This window comes from Channa argus, chromosome 13 (genome assembly GCF_033026475.1).
Source record: "Channa argus isolate prfri chromosome 13, Channa argus male v1.0, whole genome shotgun sequence".
Classification (NCBI taxonomy): domain Eukaryota; kingdom Metazoa; phylum Chordata; class Actinopteri; order Anabantiformes; family Channidae; genus Channa; species Channa argus.
Genome location: NC_090209.1, coordinates 4,365,375 through 4,383,922, shown reverse-complemented (window position 1 = coordinate 4,383,922; position 18,548 = coordinate 4,365,375). Strand labels below are relative to the sequence as shown.

General features: G+C 40.9%; 1 protein-coding gene across 4 annotated transcripts; it reads left to right on the top strand.

Annotated features, from left to right (window-relative positions):
- Positions 1 to 979: 979 nt before the first annotated feature.
- On the top strand, positions 980 to 18,374 carry LOC137139587 (ankyrin repeat domain-containing protein SOWAHA). Of its 4 annotated transcripts, none has more exons than XR_010916359.1 (11): positions 991 to 1,404; positions 1,865 to 2,038; positions 3,728 to 3,789; positions 5,102 to 5,323; positions 8,997 to 9,053; positions 9,304 to 9,405; positions 10,178 to 10,189; positions 13,705 to 13,791; positions 14,474 to 14,873; positions 15,142 to 15,214; positions 15,657 to 15,724. XR_010916359.1 is itself a non-coding variant. In XM_067527042.1 (11 exons), the coding sequence occupies exons 1-11, from the start codon at positions 1,272 to 1,274 to the stop codon at positions 16,673 to 16,675; spliced, it is 1,026 nt and encodes a 341-aa protein (XP_067383143.1). In that variant the 5' UTR covers positions 1,011 to 1,271; the 3' UTR covers positions 16,676 to 18,374. The 4 variants fall into 4 exon arrangements, 1 of the variants encoding a protein (XP_067383143.1); XR_010916360.1 differs by having other exon boundaries at positions 993 to 1,404; positions 1,919 to 2,038; XM_067527042.1 differs by lacking the exons at positions 1,865 to 2,038; positions 14,474 to 14,873 and adding exons at positions 11,455 to 11,457; positions 16,503 to 18,374 and having other exon boundaries at positions 1,011 to 1,404; positions 13,705 to 13,797; positions 15,657 to 15,752.
- Positions 18,375 to 18,548: the final 174 nt, after the last annotated feature.

The following is an 18,548-nucleotide window of genomic DNA, read 5'->3' as shown; positions in this document are numbered from 1 at the left end:
CAAAAAACATATTACAATCAATCCAATTTCTATAATTTTTTAAATTAGCAGCTAAATTTCAACAAAATAAAAGTGTCTTACCATTGTATCAAATGCATTTTATTACACTTAGATATAAGACAGTAGAAGTAATGCAATATACAGAGCTCTTATCTTTCCATATCCTTTTAACTCCGTGCACAAAATAAGCCCACTAGAACAATTAAATAATATTTTTGTAACACTGCATTAATGTGTAGGAGACATGTGGTAACTGTTAAAGGTGGAGGATAATATTACCTATTTTTTATTTCCTAAATATTCTATATAGTTCTAATAAAAATAATGATAAATGTTATACATATTTAATTTTTAATGAAACACACCTTCTAATTACAAATGTAAAATAAATATAATGGAATAAAAAAATATATTTTTTCTATAATATGTAACTACTGCAGTACTGAGTAGGATATCGAAAATACACTGAATTAAAGTACTTGATTAGATGTAAGCTACTCAGTTATTTTCCACTGATGAGAACGTTTTGGAAAAATGCTACAGTTAATTGTTGGTAACGTACCATAAGAAAAAGGGAAAAAGAAAAAACTCCTTCTTTTTCTGAAAGAACTTGAAAGTAAGTAGGCTATTTTAAAAAAAGAAAGAGAAATCTGACCTTTTGATGAGTGATTTAACAAATATATTTAAAATCTACAGATTTTGTAGAATAAATCATAGATAATAGGATTATAGTTATATTTATATATAGTGTTTCTTGTTATTTACATCACACACGTTTAACCTGTTTTGATGAGAAAAAAAAGTAGTGACTCTGTTGTTAAATAAACAAATAAATGAATTAAAATCAATTTCAGTTATTAGTTTGAAGTTATTTCCGAGCAAACTGCAGGCACGTGTTTTATGCTGTGCACATAAACAGGCCCACTAGCAGGACATGATACTGTATGATGCGTTCACGAGCACTTTCAATAACTGCTGAATGAATCAAACATGCAGGCGCCTCGTGCAGGCGCGTGCGTTTTCCCAGCACCACCCGTGACAAGTAGCACAGAGAGGGAGAGAAAGCAAGGTGCTAAAGAAAACCTCCACCCTGGGGCGGAGGCTGACGCGTGTAGAAGGGAAGATGCTGACGGTGTGGAAAGGGTTAACGGGCGGAGGCGCAAGCAGCGGTCAGCTCGTCTGGGTGGAGTGAACTTTAGACAAATTAGCCAGGCGGAGCACGTTATGGCCGAATGAAGGTGCAGCCGGAGACGTGAACCAGCCGCGGGAAGATGAGGGATGTGAGCGAAGAGTCGCTGCTGGACTATTTCTACTCCACCGGAGGCAGCTCGGGCCGAGTCAGAAACGCAGACATACTGAAGACATTTAAGCCTTTTATTGGCCACAGTGACGCGCAGCTCCGTGGTAAGTAGCGAGGCGCCGCATGAATTCTGCTGCAACGGAGAGACGTGATGTGGTCGCTGCTTGTGCGGGATGACACAAAAACCCACTGACCCTCGTGTTCTTATGATAGTTCCCCCCCCTCGGCCCCCCAAAAGTCCACCGTTGTGCCAAGAGACTTTTGCGTGTGTCCTCTCACTGTTCTCTGCGGAGACGCATCTGGTTAGTGTTAAAAAGCCCTCGAAACATCTCGAGTTTCAGCAGGAATTGTGTCATTTCCTCCCTGACAAGCAGCCTGGCATATGGCACCATGTAGGGTCACATGAAGGCCCTGTGGCTCCTATTATCATTTCACTGCTTTAGCCGAGAAACTCTGTATTTATTGTAAAGATATTTGACAGTTCTTTTTGGTCTTTTTGCTCTTCTCCACCCACTTTTTGTCCAAATGCTTATGCAACTCTTCCTGACTCACTGCTAACATCAGCATTCTTCTCATATTTCTGCTGGCACATGTTTCTGTCTGCACCTTCTTTAACAGGCACAACTCGCTCCAACCAGCTGGTCCAATGCTACATCCATGCTACAGTGTTGCAGCTGAGGCCTTGGAAGGACCTGCCAATGACCATCACACTGCACCAAACAAAGTCATTTAGCCTCTGTTGGTGGTCAATTAGCATCCATCTGTAGTCATTGTCTGTCTCTTTGTTGTTGTGCAGCATCTCTCTGTAGTCGCTATCTCAGTGTGTTGTTTTTATCTTTGTAGGAACTGTAGGAATGTAGCATCTTTTTGTAGCAATTTCGAGACACTTCTGCAACCATTTTGTGACTCTTGGTAGTCGTTCTTATCCCGAACCAACATTTCCGGCACCGTAATGCTAGTTGCACTGTTTTGTAATATTAGTTAACATCCACCACCAAAATTAACTTATCAGAAACAAAGAAAGTTGTAGCAGAGTTTATTACCTGTAGCATTTCCACGATACTATATGTGAGAGAACATTTTAGTTTTTGTTGTTCATTCAAAACACAAATGGTCCATTAATTACAGAATACCTGCAGTTTAATAGCAACATTTTTCGACAAAAGAAACAAATATTAAACTTGACAGCGTTTTCACCTCTGACATCAAACCAAATGATTACTCAAAGTGACCTTGTCTTCCAGTCGCCAGATGCTATGTCAGCGCTGCAGTTGTTTGCAGAGGTTTAGAAATCTGCCATCTGACATGGCTGTCCAATTAGAGAAGTGCCTCTCGCACATGTAAAGTACGCCGTAGCATGTGGTGGCAGCTTTAATTGTGATGATAGCGCTCTAATCATAATTAAGTCCACATGCATGACATAGATGTAGAACTCCAGAGGCCTCCGCCTTTTCATCCGATCGGAAAAGTAGGGCGTGTTGGAACGTTTAGGGGTGCTGGGTGCTGGGGGCTGGGGAGGCAACAGGAGGTCATGCACACGTGCGCATTCGTGTTGCTTGTTTGTGTGGCCCTATTAAACTACAATGCTCGCTGTTCTAAGCGAAGAGCTCCTTTGTTGACCTAGACGTAAAAGTGTCCGCTTCCTTTGAATTTCCTGTTGTTGGGAATGTGAACTGGGCAACTGTCTGTGCAGAGCAGGAAAAGGAAACACTTCGATTGTCCTATGAATCCGTGCCCATGTACGCATAGGAATACACCAAACACATTCGCCTGGAAAAAGTTGTGCATCGTTTGGTGGCTTCTGGATAACCAGGGGGGGGCTACTGCAGTGAGAGGCAGCTTCTAATCAAACAGTCTGCACACGTCTGTGTATCTTCTCAATGGTGTAAACAAAGGCTGGTAGCTTTATCTGATGAGCACTATCAGCTCGCCAGCTGTAGTTGGTTTGGTTCCCACAGGAAAGACTTACTCTAGATCTGCAGTGACCAAGGTTTTGTCGTTGGGATGGGCTGTGATCTGTTATCTCCTTTACTCATGCTGAGGTGGAACCTTTTTCTTATGTCACGTAAGCTCATCTTGCAGCGGCTTTATTCCCCCTGAAGCAGCCATGTTTTCACAGTGTGAACAGGCCTTGTTTTATCTTACTGCCCCACTTCACCTCAGGAAAAAGACACAGGTGACTCATCCGGCAACACTGTCTCCAAACCGCAAACCTGTTGTAAACTGGCCGCATTCCATTCTGTTTTAGAGTTGATCAAACAGAATTCGATTTTCCTCCTGGTCCAATTCTGTCACCAAGCTAAAAAAGTTGAGCATGTTGAGGTTCTTATCCCCTCAGATGAAAGCGTTGGATGTTAAAACTATACAGTGTATGACATATAAGTATTGTTATTTTGAGTTCTTCAAGTCAAATATTTTCTCCTGCAGCTAAATACAGAGAGGAATTCAAGCTCATTATTGATCGCATCGCTGTGGTGAAGTCTGAGAATGTAAGTACACCAGTCAAATGTTTTGACCTTATGTGGAAGAAGCTTCACTCTCATGTGTTCTTTATTTGTATGAACTGTTTCACAATGAGCCGTCACTGCTCCAGTGAAACTTTCGTAACATACTTAGTAGTAGAGTAGTTTGTGCAATGTGCTCCTTTTTTTTTTTTTTTTTTCTTTTCTACAGAACTGTTTTTACCCACTGGTTTTCCCCAAGAGACTGCAGCTGCAGTTTCCGGTTTACTAATGAAATATTTTCCCAAATTGGTGCTAGAATGTTGTCACAAAACAAATCACAAAAGCTATTAGATATGGACTGATTTTAATTTTGGAATAGTTATAATCTGTACTTCTCCACTATTATTATTCCACTCTCATACTTTTAAATATAAGGTAACAGCTCGGACATCATTTTTGTAATTCTTGCACAAATACTTGTCCAAAGTTATCAAAAAAAAAATCCCACCCAAATTTGTAAGGCTCCACGTGGGATTTTTGTCAATAAAGACAAACTAAAATTGAAAAAACAAACAAACAGGGGTTTTACAGTGGGGTTATGTGCTGTAACTGTTTCTTGGTTGAGTGAACCTACAGCATGTAACGCTTCATAAAACCACAACTGCTTGTTTTGTGACAAGTGTTAGGTGCTGGTGCTGGTGTTTTTCAATGACAGAGCCAGACTCATCTTGTCAGTTTTGATGAATTAAGCTAAACTAAAAGCTAATGTTTTATTTCTTTAGCATAATTACTTTATGTGAATTATATTTTTAAAAGACATATATAGTTGAATATAATCACGTGCAAACACACAACAGCTATTTTGCCTTTGCTTCTACATCGTAAAACTTTGTACAGAACATTTGTGAACTAAACTAAACTAAAAGTTAACTAAAAGTTAAACTGACAAACGTTTTAATTTCAAACCATTTTAGAAGTTGAGTTGAGGTCTGAAAGTTCATTTAACTAATCTAAAGACATTTTTAGGGAAACAAAATCACCTGATTTCCCCACGTGCCAAACTGTTTTTTGTAGTGATTATAGGATTGTTCTGTTTCCAATAAATATATTTTTTATATTTGTAATCATAAAAAATAGAAAACATGCTAAGCATGCTGAAGTTAGTGTTAGTGTAATACAGTTTCTAGTCACAGACATTTATTTAATCATTTACTAAAGTCACGAGGATCAGCCTCAGGTCCCCACTTTGACCTAATAAAAAGACTTTTTCTAAAGACAACAAAATTCAAGCATGACTGTGACTTGGCTTTTTTCAAACTTTCAATGTAATTGTGTCCATTTTTGCTGTCTGTCGCAGGGTGAGAAGTACCTCATCTTAAAGAAGAAGTACAGGCAGCTCCTCCATGAGCAAGACACTAAACCTCATGGGACAGACGGGGATGGACAGCAACTTCAGAAACTGGCTCGAACAACAGTTACTGCACAATGGGATGCAAGCGATGCTTCAAATTCTTCTGCTCAGGAAAAGCAGCACCAGGATGAGCCAATGTCATGTGGAGAGCCAGACACCACTGCAGAGGTGAATTTAAAATCTGCTCATTTTTCTGCTCTGGGTGTAAGAAGCACGTGAAACACAGAAGACGATCTGTGATGGTTCTGCAGCGACACTGAATGCTACTGTTTACTCTTCATGTGAATGATACATTTATTTCAAGGCAAACAAACAAGGCTATGTTTGTTTGTGCCTCCTCTCTTCGGGCATGTGTCAGCATGCGGTGATGGCCCTGTAGGGCGGGCGTTTACGTTAAGGGACTCTGCAGCAAATCTCTGCAGAGAAAAGCAAGGTCAAAAGGTTTATGTCTCAGTCTCATGGTTGTAGCTGTTACACACTACTATATAGAAGCATTTGACTGAGCAGTGTTGCTTTAATGCACAGAACAGCTCTGGTAGTACTTTTACATACTTTGTGTAACATGCATGAGCATTTAATCCTTGATTTGGAAGGTTTGATGTATTTTATTGTGTTGGTTGAATATTCAGGCACATATTCCATCCAAACAGGAACTTACCACTGTCCACACCCATGTGCTTAAGGGCGGTAAACAAAAGCAAGGTCAAGTGATGGTTGATAACCACAGAATGACACACTTGTGAACACTTGTTTACATACACTGAAGTAGCCATTTTACAGTCGGTTTTCTCTGGAAAGCTGGTTTCTTAACTGTCATGTCACAGTAAAGCTGGTTTCTATGTCAGGCTAGAGGATTAAGTGAACCCGATTTCCCCAGCTATATATTATCAGTTGTTTCTCGCCTGACTCTTTTCATCTCTCCCCTTTCTCTGAGTAACATCGTTACTTGCTACTGAGATCACACCACTGGATCAGAGACGGTTTACAGTGGATTATGTCTGTACACCTGTAGGAGCAGCAGATTCTACTGCAACCTGTTTTCATCCAAATGCAGGAAACCTCAGAGCAAAGAAATGGAGACGAAGAGCTGGACAAAGATTTGGGGTCCAAGGTGACACTTTTGTTGCCTTGTCGGAATTGTCTGAATATCACTCAGTTTAGAGTTGAAACGTGTTGATTACAGTTTTTCTGACTTGGTTTTGTTCATTTCTCAAATTACCATCAATATTGCAGAGGTAATAACGATAACTACCCTTAAAGCATTCTATAGGAAAAAACAGACATAACGTATGTACATGATCATTTGCAATTTGTTCAAAGGAATAAGAAAATGAGGAATGATGATAGTCACATGAGTGACTACATGATGTGGTTGAACAAGTTGTTTTGATCCTTTCATTTATGATCTGAGAAATGTGCTAAAGTGACTGAGAATAACTGTATTGCAACTGCCAGAAAGGTAAAGGTGAAATTCTTGAATTCGTTGTCATGAAATTACAGTAAATGAAATGACCCAAGGCTTCCACAGCTCCTCTCCACATTAAGAAGACGAAATGATAAAAGAAAATAGGACAAAATACTGTTGCACATTCTCTCGGTTTCCAATAATTCTCAGTAAAGACATGAACTGTGTAGAAATAGGCTGATTTCAATTCAGGTCATATCTAAAAGATTTTGGTGTCTACAGCATTTCATGAGCCTGTGGCTTTGTTTTTACAGCTGAAATAATGAGTTATGTGCTCAATATATGTTGAACCTTTATTGTTTGGAAACGATGAACTCGTCATAATTTGTTCTTTTTTAAAGTAGCGTGAGGAGGGTCAGGATCAATTGTTTTAAAACTTGAATCACATTTCACTGTACTTAGTCAGAGGAAGAATGAAATGCTTTTAAATCCACTATAGCCACTATTTTTCATCATTTTAAATTACCATTTACCTCCCAGCTTTGGAATAATACAACAAAATATAATCAACAAATGACTGAGATTTTAGGAAACCATCAAAGCCACAACATGAAAGTAATGTACACATTAGTACCTCAGTAATTATAATTCAGCAGCATAGGTGAGGTTATAAGGTTATTCAGCTAAACTGTTTTTACAACCAAGCTTGTCACAAATAGTCACATTTTCTTTTTAAAATAAGTGATTTCATAGTAAACTGAATATGTTTCCATTGTGAAACATGAAGAAAGTTCAATTCCCACGGTTTTTCATTTGTTATAGAACAGATTAAATAAACTAAAATGCTGAAGAATTGATTATAAAAAGTAGCTGCAGCCTTAAACACATTGTTACTTCATTCTGAAATGGACCATTGTGCATAATGAATACAGGAAGTACGTCCACCACAAAGCTCCGGATCAGTACGTCCACTCCAGAGTTTCCTCCAGTACCCACCAGATGGTGCTAAGTAAATTACCTGGATTTGTATCTTGAAGTGTGGTGAATTTGAGTGTGAGGAGAACCAGTTGTGGGAGGAGGGGGCAGAGTCTGCAGTTAAATTAAGCTCGCTGTTATTATGTTAAGCAGCAACATGTTGGAACTCATTAGAACGATAATAGTCATTCATGCCCATTAAAGAGACTGAGATTCAGCCTAGAGACAGACACGTATGTGGCTTTCACTGATGGCCTGAACAATAGACAGATGAAATATAACAAAGTGTGTTTATACAGCACTGCAATCTGATTAGGTGTGTTTGATTAAGGTATCAGTCACACCTTTGTGTTTAGGGCACAATTTGTTTCACATTCCAGAAGCGACCGGGCTACCGGGCTCACGCCTCCGTCTGTAAAACAGGAAAATGTTCATTTTAACGTCATGCTGCCAAATGCAGGATGGTTATCTGGAAGAGATACATCCACATTTGTTGAAGTTGAAATCAGCAGGGGATCTGCAGTCTGTAAAAGAGGAGAGACGCTACGCTCTGACTCGATTGATGCCGATTAAACTAGAACTAGAACTAGACACAGAAGGCTGATATATCAGCAACAAAGTACATTAATGTCTCATAGCTTTTCAAATATAATTTTGGAATTAAAGTGTCTTGCTTACAGTTTCAACTCTTTAAAAGTCCATCTACAAAAAAATTAATTTGCCACTGTTTTAGTTTCTACAAACACAAAAAACAAAAAACCCCAGAGGTCCTAGATTAGATTGTAATCTATGAGCAGTTCCAGTTACCACCTTTTAAACAAAACAAAAAGTGCTGAGGGGGTTTTTACTGGAATTCCTTTAATTTCTCCATCTTTCCCTTAGGGCCCATTACAGTACTTAAAAAAAAGAAGATGTGTCACAGGCTGAATAAATACAATCCCTCCACTTTTCATTGTTGGCAGGCTGACGTGTGGCTGTGACGTGAAACCGCTGATTGTTTAAAGATCGTGCTGCTGTATGATCTGAGAACAATTTACAGTCAAGTCCTCTTAGAAGAGTCATAACACCAAAAAAAAAAAATTAAAAAACGGTTCCCTCTCACATAAATCAGCCAAAGGGACACTTTGACACACAGCTACAAACTTTTCCTCCTGACCCTTTTAGACTAAAGTGGTGAGAAAAACACGTGGCCTAATGACACTGTAGGTGTGTTGTTTTTTTCGTTAATTGTTAATTGGATTGATATTCATTAACCCTAATGTGTGAAACTGTCACCTCTGACTCGTTGCCCGTCTACCTGTCTGCCACCCTTTGGTCACATTGGAATACATCACAGCGGTGTGACAGTGGGTGTATGTACAGCCTGTGATGCGCAAGCGTCATGACTGATAACATATTACAGTCAGCTTTGGATCACAGTTGGGCTTGTTGAGTAAGTGTCTTCCGTCTTCTTTGTTTCAGTCCGAGTGGGAGCAAGACGAGGAAAGTATGGGCAGCGTGGGCTCCGCTGCTGTGGCTGTAAGTCAAGGTCATATCTTTTCCTGTCGCTTTAGAGGAAGTATAAGAAACAAGAAGAGAAACTAATAACAGAAGTTAAAGCACAAACGCCAACGTCATCTTGGACGTCTCCCACTATGTGTCAGCTGGCTGTGACACAGTGTGTTGTAGGAAATGGATTTGAGGTTTGCAGCCTCAACACTATCAACAGGATGTGGATAGTAGGGTGTGTGTACGTGTCTGAATTCTCCCCTCCCTCTTTCTGTGCAAGCTGGATCCTATAGAGAAGGAGTGGATCTATTCTGCGGCTGGGGCTCGAGTGCCTGACCTCTCTCAGCTGCTCAGACAGGACCCCTCGCTGGCAAACAAGAAGGTAGCGCCGCCCCTCTCCTCTGCCTCTTAAAAGATAATGGCACTTTGTTAAAAATGGCTTTTTATTGACATATTTTTTAGTACAAACTAACCCCCGGGTTAGTGTAAATAAAGCAGAATGAAGAAAATACAGTCAGAAACTCTCTGCGTGGGATCAAGTAAACAGTTTGTGTTGAACGTTATATTACCACCATGAACAAAAAAATATATCATTTAACATGAGTAAAACCGTAACGTTTGTATTGCTCAAGCACGTGTCTCTTTTGCACATCAGACACGCGGCGGAGTTAATTTACTGCGTGGGGTCTACGGTCTCGACATTCCGCTATGCGAAAGAGCGCTTCACTGACATGTCGGGTACATTTATTTTTTCACCTTTAGACAAAGCGGTTCAGCTGCAGAAGATGGTGTATAAGCTCCTTAGCAGGTTAGTGTAGGGCCCCGCTCTTGTTGGCGTCGCTGCTCAGTGGACCAGTCAGCACACAACTCCTGGCCTGGGAAGACTCCCTAGCCTGGGGGGGTGGGGGGGGGGGGGGTTGAACGTTGGTGAAACTTGTAACGTACTCAGTTGCACTCACTTTAAATAAGAGGACATCAGTAAAAGAGAATCTGGAAAGGCAATGGAGAGAAGAAGCCAGTTTTCATAACCAGTAAAAATAATTGCCAAAATTTATTCAACCGAGACCAGAACAACAATGATAGCAATAATCAAAATCTATGTGTCACTAATTTCTGTGTTTCTGTTTCTTTTTTGTTTGGGGGGGTCAAACCAGGACTTCACCTCAGTGAGTATTTAAAATGGCACTAAAATCTGCTACAGTCTGTAAATAACATACATGTTACATGTTATAGCCACTGTGTTGCAAAATGTTCAACGTTTATTAGCGTTTTCTTTTTTCATTGTCACACACCGTGCCCACCGACTGTGACCATGACCATTCTTCTCAGGGGGTAAGTTTCACCATTCACACTTCTCACTATCCGAGCCCATAACACTAACCTATTAGAAGAGAAGTTTATTTACAACTTGCAGCAAACCCACTATATTTCAGTAGTCAGTTCTCGCTCTCGGGCTGCTGTTTTGCCTCTGTAACTTTCACAGGCACATTGTGCTGGGATTTTCCCTCTAATAGTATTCCGAGGTCCCTGTGTTAAAACATCCAGATCATGCATTTCAAAGGTCCACTATCAAAAGGATTATGAAAGATAGCTTTTTAGCTCCTGTGCCCCCTGACAACCCAAATCCTTTTATTTGTCTCCCTGTTCGCTTAAGAGATTTGAGCTCATGTTTGTTGTCCCTCCCCTGTGTCACAGTTCTCACACTGTCCTGTGGCCATGGCAGACCACCTTCTAAGAGTAGTCTTAAGCCTCTGCCATCCCCACCCGGACAAGATAGCATGGCCGCCATTGAAATGCAAGGAGATGGAGGAGGAGGGGGATTAAGGAGAGTCTTAATGCCCCACAAAGACTTCACCCACTTAAAGATAATCTGAAAGTAATAGAGCAGGCTGGGATTAATTGTAGAACAATGCTGGTTGTGTCCCTGTGAAGGTGCTAAGTCCCCCTCAGGCCTCTTTGATGTTCCCTTTAGCCTTCGGCCTCTCCGTGTTCAGCAGAGGTGGACGGCTTGACCAGAGATAATGTGCAGGGATATGCCGAATCAGAAAAGGCACAGGATCCACGAAAGTCCTCGAAACCTGAATTTGTCATAGGTGATCTGCATTTTGTCATGTTCCTGCTGTGCTCAAATGAAGTTTAGCTAAGTGCAGCGCATACCAGGCTTGAAATCACATGTGTGACCAGCATTGAAGGGATTACTCTTCATCCTGGGAGGACTTAAGTTCCTTTTTCTGGCCAAATGTTTGTTGGGATCAAGTGTTCTTATAGGTGTGCACTTCAAGCAGTGGTTTAAAGGTGAAGTTGCTTAAAAGTGAAGGTCAGAACACCCAGACCCTACCCCACTACTCACTTTCCTGCTTCTCTTCTCTTCCTGATCTTCGCGTGATGGGGGTCTCCGCTCCTGCTGTGACGTACTTCCTCTGCCGCGCAGTTTGTAAGTACACTATTTTCCCATCACTCCTCTCTGCTTTCCTCCACGTGAGTGTCGGGCCCACTGGCCTTTGTGTCTCCTGTTGATGTGTAGCCGCTCTTTAGCCACCACTTCCCTCACTTGGGGAGTGTTTGGCAGGCGACAGAGCCAGGCTTGAGTGATCTGACAAGCGGGGGGTCACCATGGTAGGTAGGAACAGAAACGAGAGGAGCAGGAATGGAGGGCGCTGCATCCTGTTCAGCCTCGTCCATCACTCCTGCTCACAGGGAGACCTGTGGAGCTGCCAATCACACAGCCACATGGCCAATCTGTCTTAGGTTCTGACAAGGGACAGACAAAAGAGATGGGGACACTTGAGCCGGACAGCATCTATCACAAGCTGTCTACCAGACGCCTGACACAGAAAGATGTAGCTGCACATCACTGCTTCATTCCCTGTAGTGGTTACAAGCGGGACTTTTCTGTTTTAGCAGTTGTGCTATAATCAGCACGATTAGCCGTGAAGCTTTCACCTCCCTCCAAATGGACACATGACACCTGATATGTGATTCCTCTCTTAAATTGCTAGAAATGTCACAATGTACAATTCATTTCCACAATCCACAAAACTCCTCTCACCATCTGGTTGGAAGCACCTTCTTTCTCGTAGATAATTATAATGATCTTGTGCAGTACTGTGGATATGTTTCAGTCACCACATGTACTATAGATCCATTACCATCAGGGAGCTCAAACATACAACTGTCAGTCACAAATAAGCATCTTCAACTATCTTCAGAGACAAGAACAAGAGGGAGTCGTGCAACACTGGCCTGATCTCAACATCCACAACACTGACAAGTAATACTGATAAACAGTGTTGTTGTTTTTTTTGCATTAGTTCATATTGTTCAGATAAAGATGTCATTTTTGGCAGACAAAGAGATTTGTCTCCTCAAATATTGCACTGTATAGTCAAACAGTGACCAACCCTTATTGAAATGTTTAAAAAGACAGTTGTAAAGCTGACTGCTCGTTGCATATTTCCGCTGGCATCTCAGCTAGCGGTCAAAACTTTGGGATTTGCCGGCAAAAAATAAGCAAAGACTAAACATCAAACATCACAATTCTCTTAAATGCTAGGATGCGTTCTCTGCAGCCACGTCTCCTCGTGCCAAAACACAGGCCGGCCAACGCTAACACGCCAGCGTATAGTGTCCAACTGATAAGCTACAGTTCCCCCGTGTTTACAGGAACCCACTCACTCTCTTGTGAGTAACAGGCGACTCTGCAGGAAAAACATTGGTAAACTTATTGCGTGAAATGGTTTCTGGAAGCGGCCAAGAGAAGTCCAGAGGAAGGACGTCAATTTTGAAAGAAGCTGTGTGTCGAGAAGTGAGCTTAGCTGCCCTGCTGACCAATCAAATGAGCCAGATGCCCACAAATATAAAGATGACTTTTCTATCACACGTTGCATGAAAATGTTTTAAAAAGTAGTCCAACTTCCAATTTGACATTGATATGATAAAAAAAGACACAGGTTTAGAAACTGAAATTCAGTTTTCCCCTATTCTATTTTTTTATTTTATAAATAGAAAAGTAATCGGACAAGTGTTTCCCCCTGAGGTTATAAAGTTTCTTCTGTTCACTGTTGTACTAAAGATGGATGTGGTTAGTCGACATCTGCGCACACGCTCTGCTTTCACCTGTTGGTAGGCCGTAATTACACAGCTTAAAGTGTGTAGGACAGAGGAGATCACAGCTGTACTTAAACAGGTGGGTGTGGTTTGTGTGTGTGTGTGTGTGTGTGTGCTGTGAGTTTTCTGGCTTCACCCTCTGAGTATCTTCGCATGTGGACATGTGCATGTACATATCTCCACGGTGTGTGGTGGTGTGCGGGGGCCCGTGTTTCCCTCCTTGACATGTTCTGACAGTAGTGTGGTGATGTCTGGGTGGGTCTCCCCTCTGCGGGTCACACTAACATCATCAATCTTCCCCCTGGTGACAGGCAGCAGGGCCCCCCAACTGTGGGCACAGTGCTGTGTTGTTTTGTAATTAGGCTACGTTGGATGGCAGGAAACCATCTCTCAATTTCTCTATCCCTCCATCTTTCCATCCCTCCATCTGTCCACTCCCCACTGTGCGCAGCTGGGGCCCCCGTGCCCTCAGCAACTTGTAATGATGTTACAGCAGTTACCACCTGATCATAGCACTGAACATTGCAGCGGAGAAGTAAACGCTATGAATAACCCTTTTTCCTCGTTCACACAGACGGCTCTGCATTGGGCTGCCAAGCATGGCAACAAGGACATGGCCACTCTGGTGGCTAACGCTGGGGCTGATGTCAACACCAAATCAGTGAGTGCAGAGTCTGGATTTTGTTTTTATTCCTACGAGGGGCACTCCACTCATTTTTGTTGTACATTGATTGGAAGGTAATAAGGCGAAACCCACTGGTTTCGGTTGTTTTTCGGCAGCAGACACTAGAGACGTCCTGACGTTCAGTTCCCAATTTCCCACAATACAATTCCGTAGCATGTTTTAGAAATAGAATAGAATAGAAATAAGTTCACCCATCACATGTTGAGTGGAGATTTGTTGGTTAGTAAATTAACGTCAGCTAGTGACAGCTGATCGTACCCAATGAAACTGGAAGGTTTTAGGTTATACCAGGCTTCAGTAGCAGCTGATCATTCAAGTCTTTAACAGCTGACATTAAAGACAATCTAACACCAGCAGAGATGTGGCAGAAGAGTCACTGTGTAACATTTTACCAAAACTGATGCAGGAAAGACCCTGTAACAGACTGGCTTCTCATTTTCCTACAACAAATCAGGAAGTTCTGGAAGTTAGTTGCCCCCATGTTAAACACCTGCTAAATGCCATCTAATACCCAAGTATCAAATCTTCTATGTAGCACTCCTCGCATGAACTCAATGAGCTTCAGATATAAAATTTGTGGAGTGTCTCTTTAACCATTTGGTGCATAGCATTTCATTTTTTTTTGCACAATCACTGATGTTGTTCTTCTTTCTTACAGCATGTGAGTAACCAAGTTTTGACAGTGAGTTGGATCTGAATGGATAACAACAGGACAACAACATGTGCTTGCGCCTCCTTCTTCGGTCCCCATCAGTGATGCAATGCTCCCTAACTGATCTCTGTGAAGATCCAGCTGTGCAAATGTAGCACAGCAGCACGTGTTGTCGGGCTGCGCCAGTGCACCGCTAATAAATCACGTCATGTCATGTTAATTGTTTCCCCAAAACAGTGCCCCTTATGTGCCAGCGTGCACGACTCCCAAACTATGCAATTTTCAGTGAATTACCAGGCAATTATGTTTTTACCATTATCTGGTGTTTCTATAACCTTTGCTAATTTGTGTATTTTCTTCCATGCTATTTTCATTGGCTGCGTTTGGGCCTGGGAAACTCTAGGGGGTAAGTACCCAACCCTTTTTAGCACATTTGTTCTTTTTTTTTTTTTTATTCCAACTCCACACAAGGTAAAATGTCCATTTTAAACTGCAACAGCCCCTTTATGTGTCAGTAAAGTACGTGTTAATGATGTTTGCACATCAGATAGCGCCACCTGTCCCTGAAAAACCAAATACTTAATATTTACTACTCCTGAACTACTTATGACCTGATCATATTAGTTTCTTTATGCATGTTTTTTTCTTTGTTTTCCTTATTTTTTGTTCTACAGGGCTACACAGCTTTACACATTGCAGCGTTACATGGTCACCGGCATATTCTAGACCTGCTCGTAGAGACATATGGTAAAAACAGACTCCACTCAACATTGCTTGCAAGGACAACACTGCCATAAATACATAATAGTGAAACTGTTAAGCTCATAAGCCCCCATCAGTATCAGTGTCCTTAACATATTAGTTACAGAAAACCTAAAAAACATAGCTGGAAAAAAATACATTGGTTTATCTCCACTGAACATGATGCCAAATTTTAGGCTTTTTCACACAAAATTATATGGTTGTTGACACCAGTTCATGTTTTCTTTAAGTACCTTGCGTTTTCATCAATTCATTCATTTTCTCCATATTTTTACATGATAAAACCTCAAATGCTTCTAGGAGCCAAATCAGGTTTTAATGACATGTAAAGTTTTCTAACCTTTGGATCTGGGGTCTTCTCTTAAAGATGATGGTGCAAGGTGTGAAGACTAGTCTCAGTTTTCAGAGAGGTTTTTATTTTTAACAGGGGCTAAAGCCAACTTAAGGGACTACAGTGGCCATCTTGCCTCCCATTACCTCCACATCAAGGAGCCAGAGGGTCCAGAGGAAGACTGCGAGCTGCGTGAGTGCTTCATACTTACGCTGCTAAATTACAAATTCTTTAATGTAGAGTAGTCATCAACTGTTTTAATGATACTGTTATAACTTATTCATGTGGTGGTTTTATGTTGTTGTGATGGTATATTGGTTTTATTTCTTTCACCTCGGGCATTACATGAATTTCTTGCATGGTATTTGCACTTTGTAATTCTAGATTTCAAGCAACTGACTCGTTAAAGTTATTTGAAGACAGACTTTTACACGTTATTTGGAAAGTGCTCACAGCTTGCGTAATGAATTAGAAGTATTCTGTGAAATGTGTTAGTGACATTGAGTTTTTAAACGTAGTGTGAAGTGCACGTGCACGTTCAGTATTTGGGGAAATACACCTATCTAGTTTCTTTAGGACAGATAAGAAGATTGAAGTCACTCTTTTATCTGTTCGTTAAATACAAAGGAAGAGTCTGTTTAATACACCACCAGGAGCAGATTATCTTGCTGAAACAAGAAGAAACAGGTAGCCAGGATCTGTCCCGAGGTTTCTAAATTCACCTACCAGGACCTTTAAAAACAGTGTTAAACACATTATAATATAACATAATATATGTTATAACGATAAATAACATTCACATTTACATTTAATAACACTTACCTGAAGCTGCAGGAAAACACTGGACCCGACCAAGGAGCAGTCCAGCACAAACACCATTGTCAAACTGTATTGGAATCACGATTTCTCCCCAAAGAATAAACTAAAACCACTTGATTTCAGAGTTTCAAGTCACTCAGGCCAGAGAGCGGAACAAGAACAGAAAACTTGCATCGCTGTTCCACTCTAAGAAGAAGTGGGGCTCAGCAGAAGAGCTGGCTCCGATAGAGGAGGAGAGGACGGCATCACATCAGCTCAGCGTTCCTCCTTTCAGAACCAGAAAATTCTCTCGCTGAGGATCAACAGCTTCGTTCGTGACTGTTGGCGTTACTGCATGCACCCACTTGTATCATTATAATGACACACACACACACACACACAGTGTAAACCTACATGTGCACACTACAGAAGTATTATTAGTGTATGTGTGTATTTATGATGTGCACACACAGTTTTGACAGATGTGATGTTGCAGAAGATGCTGGCTTTCATACACATACCACACAAATATTTTTCTTTAAGCCTTTGAATTTAAATGAATATTGCTGAATGTTACTAACGCCTCACGTTTTTAAATGAGCACGTTCCACATGTCTAAGCCTTCGTGTGTCTGATTCTGACAGCTAGAAAACAATGGACTGATACAACAATCTGTTGTCTCTCAGTACCTTTTTTTAATAACCCGGACTCTCGATACCATGAGGTGAATCTTTATCAACAAGCCGCTATCTCATTCTTTCAAAAGTTCATAAAGCAGGACTAAATAACAATAATAAGCTAAGTCATCAGGTTCATATTTTAAGCGATCATTACAGGTGGCTTTGCATATTGGGGCCTGTTAAAAGAATCATACTGCGTAGACTACATGCTGACCCTGTTCCCCCCAAAAGTCACCAAGACTGACTGCAGTTGTCGCTGCACTTTGCAGTGATAATTTTAGTGTAATTATATGTTAAATTGATTATATTAAAGCAAAATTACTCTGTCGCGTGCTGCTCTGAACAGTTCGAAAAGCCTTGTGATCAACTGTGAGTGGGAACCTGACATTTGAGGTTTGACAATGCAGCTACTTCACACCAAACACCCACAAACAGAATTAGTTTTCACTTAGTTTGTGTGCAGCTGCTTTTCTTTCCTGTAATTGACAGAATGTTGTGACTCTCAGACTGTGGTGCAGGAGGTAGAGCGGTCGTCCACCAATCCCACACTTGTCCTCGAGCAAGACACTGAACCCCAACTTAGTTGCTCCCGGTGAGTGTTGGCCCAGCTGCACAGCAGCTCCCCCATCAGTGTGTGAGTCATTGTCAGTGTGAATGGGTGAATGAGAAGCAGTGTAAAGAGCATTTCTATTCATTTATAAGTATAGTTAAAGCAAACGCGTGACTTATACGTAATAATCTCCTTGTTTTACTGACAGAAATGAAAGAAAATCAGCTTTAAAAGTTCAATTATGCTTTGAAAAGAAAAGTGTTAAAAGACAAATGTTTTATCGATATTTAGCTAACGGGCTTCAACATACTAAAGCATCTGTGGTTTCTTTGATGAGATATTCTAATGAGCAAAAATGTTTTTATGACCATTTCTAACATTATTACGGCGCAGTTGTTTGGTTCATGCCAGGTTCACGGTTGGAGGTTGTTGCCTTGGACACGTTAGGTCGAATATCTGTTGCTTTGAAAACTAACATGTCAAAGTTGCTGACTGTACTTTGTTTTGTCCACTGTGCATCCAGGTGTTATTTGACCATTTGCACTGTTACATTAACACATTACATTGACAGTTGTTGTTTTTTTAAAGGCCTTTTTCTGTGTTGTTCATTATTTCCTCTGGCAGATGCTTAATGTAATTAATTGTTTACAGTTTGGTGCCATTGTAAAAGTTACAGTTACGTTCAAGTGTATTGTATAATTCATCTAAACATTCACAACTTTTTTGCACACTATTTATATTTGGAAGATATTTTGGTATTAAACTGTATTTTATATCAAAGTGTAACTTGTGTGTGTGTGTGTGTGTGTGTTTTTACACTTGCGGCTCCCTCGTCTCTGGACTGAGTGACCTGCCTGCTCACACTTCAACTTCTCCAACTTGTGATAATGCTTTTTTTTCCCCCCCCTCTCTATACAATAACCCTGTTTTTGCTTTAAGCTGCCTTTGATCTTACTTTAA